At 40.7% G+C, this 15,618-nt stretch overlaps 1 protein-coding gene across 2 annotated transcripts in view; it reads left to right on the forward strand.

The window, feature by feature from the left end:
• The window catches only part of MCTP2 (multiple C2 and transmembrane domain containing 2), a 117,176-nt gene that overhangs the window by 93,233 nt on the left and 8,325 nt on the right, over positions 1-15,618 (forward strand). For both annotated transcript variants that reach the window (XM_033071097.2, XM_033071098.1), the window contains 3 exons: positions 1,002-1,124; positions 3,938-3,979; positions 14,038-14,147. In XM_033071097.2, the coding sequence (XP_032926988.1) occupies positions 1,002-1,124; positions 3,938-3,979; positions 14,038-14,147 (275 nt within the window). The remainder of the gene's footprint in view (positions 1-1,001; positions 1,125-3,937; positions 3,980-14,037; positions 14,148-15,618) is intronic.

The raw sequence follows: 15,618 nt of genomic DNA on the forward strand, positions 1-15,618 counted from the left end.
TCAAACCAGCTTCTTCTGGGGAAAGAAAAATCAGAAAAATGTGTTTGTGCCTTGTCTTTGAAGGAGATTGCTTAAAATAGCTTCAAGTTGCTACCAGCATTAGACAGTTCTGGAAACACTATGTATGAGTAGAAAAGGAAATGGGATCACAACATAGATTTTATGGCAGTTCTGGATTTAGTTTATTAACTTTGCATTGGCAACCACTCCACGTTTGCAGTCTGTTCAGGTGTTGTTGGTACTTGTAGGAGAGGATTGCACTTGGGCTTGATGCAGTTTTTCTGAAAAATCCTGTGTGCTTTTTAGATGCCTGTCATGGTCTTTGTGTGTAGTTTGGCTTCTGGTTTTGCTTTTAGTGGTTTTTGTCAGATACCAGTCCAAACACACACTTACACTGGGTTTTAGGAAAAGAGACTCCAAAGAACCAGTGACATCAGAATAAAGTGTGCATGAGCATGGACACTAACTAGGCTGACTGGGACCCTTTCCAAAATAATGCATCCTGCAAGGTGACAGTCCTTTCTCTGTGCTGCTGTGCCAGGATTCATGGTGGATTCATGGTGAAGATGCATTTGCTGATCATCCCTTGTGGAGTGTCAAGGGAGCTCCCTGGCTTCTCCAGCACAAGAGGAAAATGCTCTTCCCCAGCCTGGGAAAAACCCCTGGCAGTTAGGGTTTGGTGAAGTGGAGCAGGTTTGCCTCTCTAAGCGCATCTGTTGTACACCAGCAGTAAGGACCAAAGGCTTTCAGGCTGGAGGGGTCCCAGGAAGGAGTGGAGAAAGCTTTGGGCTGACCTCATGTTCATGGCCTTCTCCTTCCCCAGCTACAGCGAGCAGCAGCCCCATGGACTCACACAGAACACAGGGAGCAGATTTCTTTGCCAAAATAATAATAACAACCTGAAGGAGGTTAGCAGAGACTCAAGGATGAATGTGCAGGGATAATCACTGACAGCCTTTCTGACCTGTCTTTCCTCTTTCAACACTTGTTTGTTCCCCCAGGTGTTCGTGGTCACCGTCTGGACCGTGGAGCTGTACATGGTGCCCCTGGCTTTGCTGGTGCTCTTTGCCTACAATTTCTCCCTCGTCACAACAGGGAAGGTCAATAATGCCCAGGATGCCCAGGCAAGTAGAGTGGCAGTGACATTTCTGGCAGCTCCAGTTTGCCCCTGAGTGAAGTGTTTTAGTGGCTTTAAGCTGGCTGTGTAGCTAAACAGCACTTCTCTTTCAAAGTTACCTCAATTCTCTCAGTTTTCATTATTCAATTAAAGCAATAAACCATTCAGAGTAGTAGGAGAAGAAGAGGAGAGGGTGTAGGAGGAGGATTTCACTTATTAAATAACTGCAAACGTTTTTAAGTTGAATTAAGAAAGGTTTGCAAAGCAGAAAGTTCCTAAAAGCCATTCCCCTCCTGCCATTACACTTTGCAACACTGATAATTCATGTTTCACAGAAGAGGAAAGTCAATAGCATCCAAAAGAGAATGTAGTTCTTTTAAACCTTGTCCTGTGATCTGAGGTCTTTTATTCCTCCTTCCCATCCCCAGCTCTTAAAAGACAATTTTTCCCCCCAGAAATTTAGCCTTTGGGTTTTAAACTGGGAGTAAGAAAGGTTTAAATACAGAAATAATACCAAGTGTGACAGACTGCTACTGTTGGGGTATGAAATGATTGTTTGGTGTTGACCACTGTCTTTAACAATGGTAAAAATTAGAGCTAGAAAGGAGAGTAAATTCAGGAATGTCCATAATATTCTGTTTTTAAAAATGAAATAAATACAGTAATGAAATGGAAGTCGAAGGAGCACTTCCTTCTAACTTTTGATTAAAAAATGATTGACATTGGTAATCATGAAGAAAACCTTTACCTGAATGAGTCAAGTGGGTTTTACACAAAGGCATAATATCCTAGAATTAAAGAAGTCAATAGCTGGTTCATTAGTTTTAGTGTGAAAATTTCCTCCTGGTTTAGTTTTCATCCACTCCCAAGTGGAAAGATTCTTAGAAAACAGGAGAAGTTGTATTATCCAGAGCAGGGGATGCTTAATTTGAAAACATGGTAAAAGAAATGCTTTTCTCTAGTTTCAGCCAAGTCCAGAATAATGCAGAAAGATACTGTGTGTCTTCAGTGACTACTTGATTTCATCAAGAAAAGCAGAACTTCCCATGTGGGAGAATCCCAGGCAAACAGATGTTTTTGTTTTTAATACAAAAGGCAGTAAAAAATAGCAATAATAACTTACCCAGAAAAAAAAAAAATATTGCACAGAGAGGGCTTTCCAGCCCCTTCCTTCATCCTGTGGTGAGTTTGTTGCATGTTCAGGTGAGGAGAGTCTCACATAAGACAGAAAAATTAAGCAGAACATCATTTAGGTGGACACTGCAAAAAGACTGCTTCTAAAAATACATCTAACTGTGGTAATACTGAAGAAAGGTCCATCAGGAATTTGGCAGTTTTCCTGTCACACATTCTGTGAGCAACGCCGTGCCATGAAATTCAGGGGTGCATTTTGCATAAGCAAAATCACACGTCTGCCAAAGTGCTTTGCAGGATTGGGATCATATGGAACAAGTAGTCAAAGTGCCTTTAATATTACCTGATTCCTTTTTTATGTGTGTCTATGATTCTAACCATCTGTAGGTCAAAAATAGACAATCAGGTGCTAGCCCAAGTCACATCTGTCCTGCAGATGAGAAAAGGGTTTCTTTAAAATACCAATGCTTTTTACACAGTCATTTATTTATTTTCTGCTTCTTCAGGCCTTGGCTGGATATTCACTGCCTTTGGTTTTTGTGTGCCAACATTCACATTTTGTGTATACAGAGGAATGCAAGCAAGAGTCTTTGCAAAAGTGAACCTCAAATTCTCTCTGATTTCTGTGCTATAAAATGTGAATAACAGTATTAACCTTGTACTCCTGATCCACTTGCCAGGAGGCTAAATTCGGGAATATTGGTAAAATGTTTTATGATTTACAGATGGGGAGCTTCTATAGAAATTTAAACTATGATCAGTGTTAATTCAGCTGCTCAGGATATTCCAGAGAGCCAAAGAATAAATCTGGGTATCTGAACTCCCAGTACCTTTTACATCCTAAATGCAACTTCTTTTCGGAGGAAAAAAAAAGAAATTAAAAAAACCCAAAAGAGAAACACCCAACCCCCTAAGAAACCCTAAATCCAAAACATCTTTTTATTGTGATTCTTCACATTCTTTGCATGTTTGCTGTATTTAAACTTGTAGTACACAGATTCAAATGTAGCTATTAAATAACCAAGAAAAAAACTGGAGGACCCTGTTAAAGGCTCAGTTTATTAAATACCTGAATTGAAAGCCAAGTGCTCCTAATTCCAAGCCTTTGCCAAGTCTTTTGTTTTCTGTCCTACCTGTCAGCACAGAAGTAAAAAAGAGGAAATAATGCTGCATAGAAATCTGCCTGTGATTCTATGTGAGATTGATTATGTTCATACTAATGTGTTTTCTAAAGTCTAATGTTTCAGTAATGGCCCTAAAGGGAGGGAGCAGTCATTGTGGCAGTGGGGATGGAACAAGTTGACTATAGAGTCCTCAGCCTTGACATACCAGTTGGTTCATTTGCAAGACTGAGAACAAAGCTGTTTACAGATAGTAAAAGTTGGCAATGTGTTTGAAAGCTTGTTGCCTTCAGATTACTGGACACAGCCACTAATGCTTTATTTAGATTTAAAATTTGTATAGGGCATTGCATGCTCTGTTCAGAATACCACAAAAAAGAAAAGTCCTTGAATAAAAAATGCTGTTTTGGAAAGGAGAAAATGGTGAGGTTTTTTAATGACTTTCAATAGAAGTGGGAGAAAATTGTATAGTGAAATGTTGTGGGAGTATCATAAGCTTTTTGAACATTGCCTGTCACTGAAAAACAAGAGTTATGTTTTGTAATATGGACATCTGCTTCTTCAGGAGCTTATGGGCTTGGATGAAGATGAGGATGAAGATGATAAGGTAAGCATATCTCACGATTGTGTTGTCTAGAATCAGAGGGAGGGTGGGAGAACACAAACAAATAATCTTGTAAATCTGCAGTTCCTATCTGTACTGACTGGGCCAGCAGTTTGCTGCTTGGCAGGTTTGAGAGCAGGAAGGGATTGGTTTGTGTAACTTTGCACAGTGGGGGCACCTGTGCAAGACCTGAGCACCAAGTGACCAGGTTGTGCCTGACCCTGTAGTGGGCACACACTCATGAATCTGCACCTGCAGGGGTGTGTGTGGGTGGAGGAGGTGCAAGGATGTGCACAAGGATGTGCAATCCCCTCTTGCTGCTGTTCTAAGTGCTGGGTGACATTCCCTACTAATGGCCTTCCCCAAATGATTTGGCATTTCCACTTCAGTAGGCCAGAATTGGTGTGATTTGTGGAGGGCTGGTTAGAATTTTCTCAACATTTCTTTCAGAGCCTGGGAAAAAAAAAAAAACAGTTTTAGCTCAGCGGCTGAAATGTGGAAAGAATTGGAATTGGCAAGGCCTGTTTTTTATTTTATTGGAACATACTTACTCATTCTTCTCACTGTGAAAAATTCATTGGATTTTTTTCCAAGTTTATCAAACCACAGTGACAAATGATAAAAGGATTAGAGGGCATGACATATGAAGAAAGATTAAGAGAACTTAATGTATACAGCTTGAAAAAGCATAAGTAAGTGAAGGAGGATCTGATAATCTATAAATACTTTAAAGCTAAAAGGTGAGGAATTATTTAACGAGCAACAGCATGCAAAGGAACATTAGCTGTTAGGAAGAAAATGTTCATGAGGGGATGTGAAACTTTCAAATTGCATACTAAGTTAATAAGACTCTTCCTGAATATTCTATGTTTTAAAAATGCTACAGTGAAATTGTTGATCATTAAGAAGTAAATCAATAACTCAGCTAGCAAGTGCACCTTAACTCTTCTCACTCACAGACCCTAGGATTGAAACTCAGCAGACTAATTGATGGGAACAGTTATTTAAATTTAACTTACTCTTCTGCTGTGATTATATTTTAATGAGCAACCAGAAATCCATCAAAGTTATAAAGTGAAGTTTAGGCAATCCAGCTGAATTACAGGTTTCTTGCAACACACAATAGTTGTTTAAATGTTCTCATTTATAATTTACTCTTCGTATCGTAAAATTCGTCAGCTGAATGGGCCAATATCTAAAATCATCAGAAGTTGCTAAATGAAAGTTGCATCTTTTTCAAAAGAATCTGTGTACCTATAAAAGTCAGTAACTTCTATTCAGTGGGTACCTGGTTCTAGACACCTGTAAATATTATTTGTGTAATGCCTAAAGGTGTAACTTATTCACTGGAACAATCCCATTTAGTTTTTTCTATTTTAATATTCCTGGTTTTCCCTTGCAAGTGCTGAGGTGGGAAAAGAGAAGTAAGAATGTACTAAATAGATATCAAATCCTCTGTTTCCTGTGATGTGCAACAGATTCATTGCTGCAGTGCTGAAATATTCTAGGTTACATTTACCCTACATTTAACTCCAGTGACTTTGGTTCTCTCTACAAATACCACTGAGTCACTTCAATATGGATTTAATGATTTTTGCCTCCCCCCAAACAGCTTCACTGTCATTGCCTTTCTTGGTTTATTTTAACTAAGTGTGCAGGTTTGGTAAAACTCCTGAGTGTCAGTGCTGAGCTGTTGATGGTTTGACCCTTCCATTTTGTAATGGGAGCTGCCTCTCTCTCCATTTCACACACACTCCACGACTCTGGCACAGAGAGCTGGTAGCACTGGCTACAGCCTCTCACAGTAAAGCCTCACACCCCCAGAAGGCTTTCTCATGAAGATAACACTTTACATCCCAACATTGCAGTAATAACTCATAATTCATTCTAATTGTTATGAGTCTATGGAATTCTGACACAGAGTTGCCAGGAGAGACAATTTCCAGCCCCTACATTTGTCCCATGTCCAGTGCTGTGCAGAATTGCCTCAATGTCTTTACTGTGCCCCATGCAGCAGTGATGGGCCATGCTTGCACTCCCATGACTTGCATCTTTAAGAACATTAGGTTATTCTGAGTCACTTTTCCAAGTCTGAGGGTGGCCAGTGCTCTCTGGGGAGGGTAAGAAAAATGTAATTTTATGACAGTATCTCATGGCAATGTCAACATTTAAACAGACAACTCTACTTTAAAAAGAAGTCTGTGTATTTTTTTTTCCTCCCTAATACAAGAGCTCCCAAAGTTGAAATCTGCTAGTTGGGTTGTGGTGTACGAGGTCACTGTTTCTGTTTCCTGTCATCCTGCTGTATCAAAATAGTCACACACAGAGCCCTTCTGGGTTCTGCTGCCTGTTAGACATAACAGACCGTGCTTCTGGGAATTGTAACACACCCTTGAAGAGATGAACTGTTTACAAATTATAAATACACAGACACTTAGTTCAAAAACCCAAGAGCAGATTAACTCCCTGCACCTAGACTATCTGTCTTAAATGACAAGGCTTAATTGCTGACTCCCCCATCGTTTCCCCCTCTGCCCTCCCCACATAGCAGCGTGGAGGGCTGTAAAAGATAGCAGTGCTCTGTCCCTTTGGCACGAGCTCTTCCATGAATAAATGCCTGCTCGGATTCGTGCCACCTTGGACACGGAGCTCAGGCTCTGTCCTGTCGGCTCTGGGGTCTGTCAGGCTGAGTAAGGATTGTTTCAAAATTACATCACTTTGGTCTGCCAGTAAGAAGGTATAGACAAGCTGCATGCAACTCAGTTTAAGTTGTCTGATTGTTGACCAGTTCTATTAATTTAATTTTTTTTTTTCTATTTCTGATAATGACTGTAGAGTTTCAAGAGCCCTGTGAATGATTGTGTCATAGCACTTGACTGGAAGTCTTGGAGTCTTCTCCATTGTCTGAATAAAAGTTTACATCTCCACAACAGGCAAAACTTAATTTACTACTCTTTTCAGGTCTGGTAACTGATTCGAAAGAATATCACAGACAAAACTAAATCAACAATAATTCCTGTGTGGGGTTTTTGTTGGTTTTTCATGTTTTTTTGGCAGAGTTTATGTCCTATGGTGAGCCAGTGTAGTCCTGTTTGGCTAGTTCAGTGTAACGGGGAAGAATCAAATGATACTGTGACTTTAAGCCAAGTTATTTGGCAACTTCCAAGAAATGTTTAGTATCTCATGTATTGGAAAAAAAAACAGAAGTGGAAAAAAATCACCAAAGAATAAAAATTCAATGCCTTTAATGTAGGAAATTCTCTGTCAAAAATAGGTACCAAAGATATACAAAGTTTTACGAACACAATTCAAAAGGACTCCAGCCGAACAAATTAAAGTCAAATTCATCCAGTAGCAAACAGCTGACATTTTCCATTTGAGTTAGATTCAGCATGTGGAAACCTTCCGTATGGATCTTATTTGTACGGGTGGATTACGATGAAAATTGCATTAATTTTCTCCGCAGTAAAGGTCAGTAATTGAAACATGAACCAAGAGTCTATTGTGTAAGATGCTATATCCCCATACTTAGGAAAGGTCATTCAAGACAATATCATCTCATTGTTTTCTTCCCTGGAAGTATAAATAATTTCATTAGTTTTTTCTTTTTCTCCTCAATACAACAATTGCAATATAATATTTCAACATCCCCCATTAAGATTGTTGAAAAGAAATGATGGTAAGGGCTCGAAAATGCCCCTTGATACACTGGATATGTTCAGATGACAAGGAGCGTCCATGTCCTCCACAAAATTATGGGCAAAAAGACCCAGTTCAGGGTTTGCTGTGGTTTTGCATTTCTCTTTTCCTGGGAGCCTCCTTTGTACAAGAAACTGGAAGTTAAATGATCTCTTGTTAAATCTTATTTGCACAGCAGCATTGTCTAGGGCTGGTCTTATCCATAGGCATCCCATAAATTGGCACAGTTCTCACATCAGCACCATGAGCCACCCATTCATAGATTTGGAGGTGATGGGGGAGAGCAGTTGAAAGGAGGCTTTTGCAGAGGACTTTTAGATATCCTCACAAAGAAACTTTAGCAACCCTATGGCACTCCAGAATTCTCCCTCTTAGAGAGAATTACCTACCTAGATGTAGGTAAAAACCAACACTGCAACTTTTCTAAATCCCTGGAGAAATATTAAGTGGCACTAGGCAGGTCAGGGGACCAAACACATGAGCCTCAGGGAGTTCTCCTCCCTTAAAAATTCCAACTATTTAAAATGTTGTTAAATTTTATTTTCAATTGGCCAGATATATGAATAGATCTCTCTTTCTTCTGTACCTCAAATTGCTAAAGATCATTACCTAGATTATAGATGATGATCCAGTAATTTTAAGTCTAATAGCCATGTGATTGTTCTTATGTCTCATGTGTTTCCAGGAGAAAGCACTTATTGTGACAAAATTTATTTTCTTTCCCTTTCTTTTTTAAATCAAAGATGACTGATGACTTTTTATCTCCATTCAGGATTGATTCTTGTTGCTTCTCAAGCATGTGTTCCTCACCTGAATTGTGTTTTATTCTATTGTGACTGCTGATATTGCTTGAAAACTTGTGGCAATACCAGTGGACTTTGGGTTGCTTTACACATCTATGAAAACGTGAGCAAGTACAGAAAATGCTTCTTAAGCCCCCTGCATTTCATGCCTGTGCATAGAAAAAGAAACTGAATTATGACCTAGGGTTTTTCACATAGTATTTTTCTTGGGCTTGGCTTAGGAGACTTTTGCTGGATCCCTGTGCATGGATGAAATTCATCTAATGCAGGCAGAGAAAGTGCAGGCATGGCTGAACAAGGCATGGAATGGTCATCTTCTTCCCTTCAGGGAGTGTTCCCAGCCTGAGCTGTAGGATGATGTGCTACTGCTTTCCAAATGTCCTTTTAAGACCGATGCTGCTCTCCTTCATACCAGTCTGAAGTGATTCTATTGGCTCTGGTGGAATTATTCCAGATTTCACACCTTTTTAACTGAGAGCATAAATTGACCTGTATGTGTTGCATTTCCTCTATTTGGTAATTATTTCAAGTGCACTCAGATTCGCTAAATTTCCACAGGCAGGCACATTTGCAGCGTGGTGTTAATAAACAAAAAGATCCTGTGATGCACAGTTTCAGGACTGCACGAGGCAGTTGCTCAGAGTTTGGCAGCCGTCCCCTCGGCGTGCCCATCCTCCTGGAAGTGCTGAGGAGCTCTCCTAGCAGACTGCAGCACAGGGCAGGGCAGTGACTCAGCAAGGAGCATTGCTGGGCTCCTCTCAGCAGCCTCAGGCTCCCACCAGAGGCAGGAGCCAGTTCAAGGTTGCTGTGGTGACTGTTTGCAGAGCTCTGCCTGGAATTCATTTTAGCTACCAAGAGTCTGTCACTCCATGGCTGCCACCTCCCACAAGAGCTTCGTTCTGCAGCTAGACTGGAGCGTGAGCAAAGTGTTCCCTGCAGACCATGGAGGCCACTGGTCTGCTGTTGATGCCCCATAAAATCCTTTTGGTTTCACAAACTCTTCATGGAGGAGTATTTTGACCCTGAGATGTTGTTTGGCACAGGTTTTGCTGGACACCGGTAAGGTCGGGGTTTTGTAGTCCAGCAGACAGCAAGTTGCAAATTAAATCCAACTTTGGCTAATTCTGCTGTTCTCCAAATAACTCCAGCATATTTTGTTGGGTTTTTTTTAAAAGCAGAATAATAGTGGAGCAAAAAAGAATGCATGCCTGAGCTATTTTCCTTTCTTTTCCCTTTCCATCAATCTTGTTTGTTGCTAATACACTGAAGAATTAATAACTGGTACATTAGATAAATCCTGGTAAAACACTACCCTAATGTGCTTGTAGCAGCAGTAGCATAATGAGACAGCTACTGTAAGAAAGCTAATCCTGAAAGTTAGGCCAGCCCAGGGCTAGGCAGACTAATTCTTCCAATCCCTGAAGATATTCAGGATTTTCATTCCTTACTGAGCTGCCTGTATCCTGTTTTCTTCCTCCTTTTTCATTAATCCATATTTATGTTTTCTCCTCCCCTTTTCCACATCTTTGCCCCCAAGTGTTCCTCAGCTTTATATATTGAGTTTCCCTTGGCATGCCAGAAATCTGCTGATGAATACCACTTGTTTGAAAGTTGCATGCAAGATTTTTCTCTGCAAGTGTTTTCTATGAAATCCAAGTGAGCAAGTATTATGTAGAACTTACCCATGGCTTCAAGCCTAACTTTTCGTTGTGTGCATATGATATTTGCAGTATACATCAGAAATGCACTTAGAGAACAACAGCAAAAATTGTCTGTGCACTTGGAGCATCGCTCCCTGGTTTGGATGTATCCAGAGGAAAAATATTTGAAGGATAGATTTAAAAAATAGGAAACAGCTTTCTGTAAAGATGAAAGCTATTAATCATTGAAACAAATGATCAAAAGAAGTTAGGGGATCTCCACCATCCAAGCTTTGAATTCAGTAATGGATGCTTGGCTGGAGAAGAAGCACTAACGGGTGGCATTTGGCCTTTGTTCCAGAGCAGACGATTCAAGAATTTTGCCTTCAGTGTCTTCCCCCATAACTCTTAGGATTTTCCCTTGCAAGACTGGCTCTGACTGTTGCAGCTCACCCGTTGTGAATTGCTGTGTGAGTGCTGGGGACATCCTGTCCTGGCCTGCCCCATATTCCCACCCTTGTAAAGTCTTCAGCATTGGGAGCCCCTCCATGCTGTGGTGGTGTGAGGGTTTCTTTTGTAACTGACCCTGAATGTCCCAGAGCAGCAGAAGTTTCTTACAGGGAAGGGAGATGCCAGAGCTGTGGTAACTCTTTAAGTGTGTTTATGTGCTCTGTTTAACTGTTACATATTTCAGAAATAGAAAAATCTAGGAACATCTTCCAGCACAGCAGAGATTTGGTGCCTTCATTTGTGAGTTCAGGTTGATGTATGTTAGCTGGAGACAAAAGACTTAATTTCTGAAATTGCTGGATCTTGGTTGGTGTTGTTTTTTCTTTTTTTCCCTCCCCTGACATGCTTAATCTTTTGTAAACCCCCTTTTGTGGTTTTGTTCAGGCAATTAATGTAGAAATGAAGGGTTCTTAAATCAGGATATGCAAGGCAGAGTTGAAGTAACACACTGATTATATAATTAATTCTCAGTTGTAAATTCATTTTGATGGAGTTAATTCTTTCCCAGAGGCTGAGGACTAGTTCTGGTCCACCCACAGTGCTGTAATCAGCTAAGAAATAAAGGAGAAACAGGCCTTGAATTAATGGAAGTTATCACGACTGGTTTTAGGGAAATAATGCCAGAAACAGGCAGGATATTTCATTTTCAATTCATGCAAAAGCTTCTGAGCTGTGATCTTAAACTACTGGTATCCAAATCCAGTTTTCAAGCAGTATAATACATTGAATCCAAAAGAAATCAGGAAGGAATGATACCTGAAAAGGATGGAGAATTGTCTGGGTGGTGGCACCTTGCGTGGATGAGGAAGTGTGTTTAGTGGAAGATGTATTTGGATTCTTTTTTTACATTTCCCATGAACATGGTAGTGTTCAAATATAGCTTTCTCTATGACAATTGCCCATTTACTAATAAATAGCATCCAGTGGCTGTCATCCACATGGACTCTTACTGCTCCTGACAGTGCTTTGTGAGGTGCTGACTTCACAAAGCATAAACAACACTCCAAAACCTAAATAATTTGGAAAATCCCATTTCTTGTACTTCATTTGTCTGCTTCTCTGTTGCTTAGCCAGTGACCTAATAATCCTGTCCCTGTGTTTAGACTGCAGGTTTCCAGAACAAAACCAACAATAACAAAGAAATGACGTTGACAAATTCCCAGGATTTTCACACAGGATTATGCACACTGTCATGCACACAGTTGCAACCTATATTTCTCTCGAATAACTTGATTTTATTTACAAGGTTATCTAATCCCAGTGTGTCTCTGCCCTTACATTGGTTGGCCATATTTTGTATCAGAAATTGAAATTGAAAGTCCAGGGGTGATTTTAGCATGCAGCCAGGTGAGCATGAGCATGCAGTTGTCATAACTCAGGGGCTGGCAGTTTCTGGTTTATTTTCTGGCTCTGCTTCGTGGCTGCAGCAGGAGTTGTGTTGTGTTGTGTTGGTTAAACTGAGTTATCACCACATCTCTGAGCTCCATGAGGACGTGTAAATGAAGTCAGCATGATGCAGACAGAGCTGGCAGATGATCTGCCTTGCAGCTCAGGGCAGCAAGAGTAGGCTTGCCCTGCAATATCACTTAATTTAAGTGGTTTCTTTACCCCTCTGCCTGAATTTGGACGGAATGAAATTCCCACTGTCTGGTTTTCCATGAGCTTCTCCCCAACTTCTGCTTCCAAGTTTGGTGGGAAAAAAACCAACTATGGCTAAAGGACTGTTGTTCCATTCCAGTGAGGAAATAGTTAAATATAATTTCAGTGTGTCATTTACATTTGAGCCTAACGAGATTATAACTGGAGCTGTGTGAAAATGACTTTTTGGTGCTATTTTCACATAAACTGACTATTTATTTATTTATTTTGTTCTGGGGTTATTTCACACCCCAAGGGTTTCATTTTTGTTGGTTGTTTTATTAATGTAAAAATACTCATTTTCACACCCAAATGTGTGATTATTTAAAATGCTGCTTCTATTCATTGTGCACTGACTTGCAACCTAAAGGCAAATATTCAGATGTCTGGAGCTTGATAACTCCATGGTGGTTTTGGCTGGCTTTTTAAACTCAAAAACTGCTGGGGAGAGAAATGGGCAGTAAGTAATTCAAAGTGGTGTAAGGGCTGCATTCCCATGCCTGCCTCTCAGCATCCAGGGATGGGTCACAGGTTATTCCAGCACCCTCTGTAGAGTGGTGCCCTGTCTCAGCCCCTCTCCCAGCATGGTGGTGCCAAAATGCTGCAACAAGAGCCCTCACCTCTGTGGCCCTGTGTGATTTGAAATAGCCTCTGACCCTGTCCTGCATGGAGGAATCATGTGGATGACAGCACAGAGGCAGAATTGCAGCAGTGTTGTTGCAAACCCCCTGGCCCTGGCTCATTCCCACCCACCCTTTCCTCTGCCTTGACTGGTGTGGGCCACAGAGAACAGGGATACAAAATGCTCTTTACCATCATCTCCCCTCCCTGGGAACAGATTGGTTAAAACACATCTTAAAATGTTTTGCTGGTTTGTTTTTTTGTTGGTTTATTTTTTTTTTTCTAAATTGGACTGATTTTTAAGTGTCTAAATGTGATGTAAAATCAGTGTCCAGGGCTCTGCATTTTGTAATAAGTGAATGTTTTGCTGATTTCTTGCTAGAATATCTGCAACCACGCCAATTTGCATGCCTGTATGTGTGTTAGATTGCTGGCAAAGAAATGCTGAATGCTGATAATTGTACACTGGTTTTCAAGCCTGATTTAAGTAATTTTGATTTTTAATTCATTCTGTGCTTCCTTTTTATTTCTGCACATGTGTAGTAATGTCCTGTAGTGTTGTTGCCTAAAATAAGCAGTAAGAAATGAAGTTGAGATGGCCGCTGTAAAGGAAAAATGACATTTTTTCTTTTGATCCTTTTTTTCCCCCCTAGTAAAAGAATAAATCTCTATATACAGAATGCTCAAAAAATATTGCATTCACTATCTTGCTGCTAATTTATATACACAAACCAGCATGGCTGTGGGAAGCCTACAAAGCTCAGAAAAGTGTTATTTAGAAGTTCTGCACAAGAATATTTTTGTTCTCGAGGAACACTGAGCAGCCAGCACTCCACACCAGGGGTGCTCAGCTCCTCCTGTGCTTTGGCATCCAATTGTGTGAAATCCTGGTTGAGATCCTGCAGTCAAATTCTGTTAGAAGATGAAGAAACCTCTGCCCATGTGTTGAGGAAAAGGAAGAAAACAGGGCTCTCTACAAATAATGTTAGTTCTATGTGATAAACCCAGGGTGTTTGTTCTGTCCTTCCCTCAGTGAAATACTTGAGGCCATGGATGGATCAGCAGTGCTGGAAATCTTAGTTTTGCCATATGTCTGTGAGCACCCCAATAAATTATTAATAGATGTGGTTTTCTGGTTTCTTTTGATTAGGAGTCTGAGAAAAAGGGGCTAATTGAGAGAATCCACATGGTCCAAGAGATCATCATAGCTGTTCAAAGCATCCTGGAAGAAATAGCATCGTTTGGAGAGAGGATTAAAAAGTAAGTGAAAATTTTTTCTTGCTTGTCCATGATTTGAATGGAAGCAGAACCAGGAGGATCAAGGTGGAGTAATTGTCTTGCTCCAAAGGATAGGCTGTCCAGTCCCACCACTGCTTCTTCTCTTACATTCCTTTATTCCAAAAAACCTTTGCAGAGCACAAAGAGGAGGAGCAGTTCTTTACTGATGTAGCTTTCATGTTTGCCTGAATTTCTGTTCTTGCTCGTTTGTGGTGGGGTGGGGAGTCACGGATGCCACAGATACTGCTTGAAGATGTGGGCACAGAAGCATCAGGCATTTCCTTTCAGTCCCATCACAGAAAGTGGGTGCTGATGGTCAGTGTTGCCTTTCCCACGCCCTCCCCATCCTGACCTGGCTGTGGGGGTTGCCTGTCACTTGTGTCCCTGGCCAACATGCTGATCTTCTTCTGTCTTTACCATTTTGACCTGTCTGCTTCCTGTTGGTGCCACAAGGAAGCCCAAAGGGGTTTTTCGGGGTCTCATGGCAAGGGGGAGGCACAGAGGGTATTCCTGACCTTACAAGGAAGGGAGGTGAAGATCCTTAAAAAAAAAAAAAAAATCCCACACACAAACACACACAAACCTTTTATAACTCAGTCTTTATTGGAGCTTAATTGATCCATATTGTTGTCTGTTTTGAACACAAAGTGATGGTTTGTGACCGAGCCTCACTTCAATGAGGAGCTGGGTTCAAGCTAAAAATACAGCGACCACATGTGCTGTGGTGCCCTGCTGGACACCCCAGCTGGGGTGGAAGTGGCCCAGAGATGTATTCCAGTCTATGAACAGGGCACTGTTCTGCCCAGCTGCATGGCAGGAAGACTCAAAGCACTTAAACACTCTTAATTCTTGTATTCATTTTGGTAACAATGGTCTTAAAGAACACGTCGGGTATTAATGTGGACGCCCGATGTAATTTCAGAAGAATTCTGTTGTAGCTCGGCAGTGATGTGCCATTAAAAATTGCTATCAAAGTTTTTTTTGTAAGTGACAGACTGAATTGTGCTACAGTTTCCGTCTGTCACTCCAGTTACACAATCATAGGGAGTTTTCATAGTTTAACTCAATTGAGCTGTTTTGCTATTTTTTTTTTTGCTTTAACTTAAGCTACATTGATTGATAATGATGGGTCCTCTCCCACCTATTTTTACTTAATATTTAATACGTCTATTGAAGCTTAAATGTAATTCTTGAAGCGTCCTATTAATTTTATCTGTCAAGGGAAGTTTGTCTTATTTTATAGCCTGATAAGTGGTCCAGATTCATTCTCCCTTCTTCCTACTCCACATCACTGTGATATGATGAAGTTAGCAGGCAGATTGTGTGAAACAGAGATGCCCAGATCCATAAATCCACCTGTGGACTAACGGGCATCCTTGTAGGCCAGGTATCTCAACATTTGGTGCAGGACAGAGGGTTATGTCTTACAAGGGCACAGGGTGACAAAAGAATT

This window comes from Catharus ustulatus, chromosome 12, assembly GCF_009819885.2.
Source record: "Catharus ustulatus isolate bCatUst1 chromosome 12, bCatUst1.pri.v2, whole genome shotgun sequence".
NCBI lineage: Eukaryota > Metazoa > Chordata > Aves > Passeriformes > Turdidae > Catharus > Catharus ustulatus.